At 43.4% G+C, this 3348-nt stretch overlaps 1 protein-coding gene across 2 annotated transcripts; it reads right to left on the minus strand.

The window, feature by feature from the left end:
- Positions 1–334: 334 nt before the first annotated feature.
- Positions 335–3348, minus strand: LOC102532766 (thymosin beta-15A-like). Of its 2 annotated transcripts, XM_072956484.1 has the most exons (4): positions 3239–3329; positions 2855–3078; positions 1722–1834; positions 335–785 (listed from the first exon to the last, which is right to left on the minus strand). In XM_072956484.1, the coding sequence occupies exons 3-4, from the start codon at positions 1819–1821 to the stop codon at positions 748–750; spliced, it is 138 nt and encodes a 45-aa protein (XP_072812585.1). In that variant the 5' UTR covers positions 1822–1834; positions 2855–3078; positions 3239–3329; the 3' UTR covers positions 335–747. The 2 variants fall into 2 exon arrangements, with proteins under 2 accessions (XP_072812585.1, XP_031528526.1); XM_031672666.2 differs by lacking the exon at positions 2855–3078 and having other exon boundaries at positions 3239–3348.

A 3348-nucleotide genomic window follows, 5' to 3' on the forward strand; every position in this document is an offset into this window, starting at 1 on the left:
CTCTTCCAGGTTTCATATTGGATGAAGGCAAGAGTAAAAGTTGATAGGGAACTCATCTGGCTTGGACTCATTCCTTGTAAATTATGCTAAAGCTCAGTCATGAGGAAAGGGGAGAGGTTAGGACTGTGGGACTAAAATGGAGCTGACAAAATGGAGTCAGTATGGTTCAGCCGCACAACTCCCAAGTCAGGACCCACTTGATCTGGACAGAGGAGAGCCTCTTCCATGTGCCAAATCTGCTAAAGCAGCCTTCCTGCACTCATTTTGTTTGGCTGAAAAGTACCCTGTGTCCTTTCACTCCTTAGAAGACCACCAGAAATGAACCACAGGAGCCTATTATAAACATACTGATTATATTTATTATTTTATTGCTCCATTAGAAATGAAAATAAACTACGAGAAGATGTAAAAGCATGCAACTTCATAAAGATTATAAAGCAATAGAGGGAACCATTGTAGAAAGTTAAAAGTGGCTTATCCTGTAGTGGGTGCAAGGACTATAAGCACAAAGGTCATCAATGGTAAGATTATTGACAGCACCTGCCAGCTGGAATTTAGGCACAAATGGAGGTTTTAAAATGAATGTAAGGGAACATTGGCTACCCCTGACCCCTTAGCCAGGGATTATGGGTGAGAAGACATCAGAAGATGCCTAAAATCTCTGCAACACAAAGGTTTACCAAAAACAAGCCAGAAACCAAGACACTCAAGCAATGTTGAAGTTTCTCTTGGGAGGAGATCCCCATTTTATGATGTTTGAACACACTCTTTCTCTTGTTGGATAGCTGGGGAAAAAAAACAAACACAAAAAATTCATTAAGAGGACACTTTCCTAAGATTAAGTTCAGTTTCTTCCAAAACAGCTCTTTGCCAAGTCACTGAAAGCTGCCAAACTTTCTTTAAATTAGGAATGCCAAGGAACTAATCACAAATCCTTAGTCAGGTATGTGTGTGTATGTGTGTGTGCAAATTAATAAACTGAACATTCATTAAACTCAACTGTGTGAGGTTTTTTTTTCCTCATTTGAGAGGTAGATTTCTGCTTTGCCATTTTTTCCATAGATTACTCTGAGACTGAGGGGCAAGTGAAGCGTTTTCTTCAGAATTATCTATCACTGTATGCTAGGAAGGTATGCCCTTTCAGACAATTTTGACTAACTTTGGAACTTTCAAATAATGCTGACATGACAAAATGTGCCTCTTGGCTTGGAATTTCTCCAGCAGGCTGTAAGTCAGGAAGACAAAATTGATCCCTTGATCCCTGGGAGACTTGAGTATACCCAAGATCTAAACTGGTTCTCTCACCTCATCTTGTCATCAGGTTGAGAAGACCAAAACCACAGTTTGCATGGCTCATTAGGGAGATCAAAGAATCAAATAGCTAGCTGCAGAAAAATGCCAAGTAACCAAAAACTGGACAAAACTAAGATGTTTCTAATGCTAAGTCCAATATTCCAAGATTGGTTTTAATGTGGTTTTTAGCAGTTTTCAAAAAAAAACCTATTTTAAAAATTCCCCCAATATTTTTAGGGCTTATTTTGTAAGAACTGCTTAAATAAGCAAAGTAAAAAGGCAACCATTTGATATTTTAAATGTTACATTAAATAATCCGTACTCTAATTATTGCTTATTTTATGGTAAAGCTTACTGGAAGAGTTTATTTCCTGAGTCTATCAATTTTTGCCACTGTTTGTTTCAATTAGAAAGCCCCCATGACTTACTTTCCTTTGAAGGAAGAGTATTTTTTTCTTTAGTATTAGTTTTCTTCAGTTTTGACTTGTCAAACTTCTCCACTTCAGACAGGTCTGGCTTATCACTCATCTTGCCTAAAAGACTGAAAAAAAAATTTAAAAAAACTTATCTGGTAGAGCTACTATCACACTAAGGAGTAACAGCCAAAATTCTTGCATTTAATATCAATGTGTATTCTACCTGCTTATTTTTAAGAGGAAAATAGCAACAGATCTTCGAAAAATCATGTTTTTATTAGAATACTTTTTATTTCACATTATTACCCTGTTTTTGACAGACAAGAAATGCGACTGATCACAATACACCAGAAACCAAGATGCTCTGGAAACCAGGAGCCAATATGTCTGACTCTAAAATCACAGCAAAGGTAAAATGGAGGTGATTGAAACACATGAGCAGATGGGGATAGAAGAAAATATAAGGACTGGGTTTAACTAATGAAATTGTAACAAGAGATAGCACTATTTGAGCATCTTCACTTTGTATTCAATTACTTTTGGGGGGCACCTTTCTTGGGGGTTAGGGAGCAGCACACAAAAATGGGTAGCATAAATTGGACTAGTTTCTTTCCATTTCATCTGCCCAAAGACAGTTGATAAAGGGGTTATACTAAGAGGAGGAATTAAAGTCAGGCATAACTAATTACATGTCTCAATAGCTCCCTGTAGCACTGGTATGTAAACATTGTAATAAGGGCCAGCTAGTTATGATCAGGCTCAGCACTTCAGCAGAACGGGGTAAACCAAACAGAGATATTTTTATTTCACAACGCTTTATCCTCAAAGGGCGAGGCTGGGAGATGAGGTGCCCAGTGATCATTCCCGGTTTGTCCAGAAGAGACAACAGGAGACCCCTGAGACCGGAAAGCAGACCTGGCCCCACCCACCCTGGTGGGGTAAGACATCTAGTGCCCAGACTAGAATAAAGAGGCCCCCAAGCAGCCAGACGTCGCGAATATGCCTCCTTCCCGTCGAGGTTACCCTAAGACCGTCCTGTGACGAGCGATCAGCCGCCAATCTCCAGAGGCGGGGAAACAGCGACTTCAAATAAATAATAAAAGAGATGGGCGCATCAACCACTTTGTTAGCAGCAATTTGCTTACATTTTTAAACAACTATCATCATTGTCGGGCGCCCAGCCTAACAGCTACAGTAGGGGAGGGGGAGGAGGGCCAGCCCCAGAGGGCCCGTTCCGGGCGGCCCCAAACTCCTCGTCTTCGCAGCCTCGGACCTGCAGCCACAACGGACCCGTCGCTCTGGGGGCTCCCAACTCGGACCTTCCAGGCACCCACCCGGGAGGACTGCGCATCGCGCGCAGAAGGCGGCGCTGCGAAGACAAAGACGCGGACTCGCCAGGAGTGCAGATTCCAATCGCCAGTCCCAACCCCGCCCCCCCAATTCCAGAAGGCCCGACACCCCAGCCCCGCGGCCACTGGGCCCGCCTGTCCCCATAGTCCTCTGGCTCCGGCGGGGCCGCGCGTCCTCACCCGAAGGCTTGAAGACCAGGGACAGGCCAACGGCTGCGCTGAGACTGCTGCGCACACAGGGCGAGGTTAGCCTTCCCGCGCGGAACCCTGCAGTTAAGTTGCGTGGAAGA

Source organism: Vicugna pacos, chromosome X (genome assembly GCF_048564905.1).
Source record: "Vicugna pacos chromosome X, VicPac4, whole genome shotgun sequence".
Taxonomy (NCBI): Eukaryota; Metazoa; Chordata; class Mammalia; order Artiodactyla; family Camelidae; genus Vicugna; species Vicugna pacos.

Bases quoted from the DNA above. Each gene is read 5' to 3' on its own strand.
- LOC102532766 (XM_031672666.2), bottom strand. From the start codon at position 1,821: ATGAGTGATAAGCCAGACCTGTCTGAAGTGGAGAAGTTTGACAAGTCA. The intron at 786-1,721 runs GTAAGTCATGGG...TTTTTTCCCCAG, and splicing joins TACTCTTCCTTCAAAGGAAA to CTATCCAACAAGAGAAAGAG.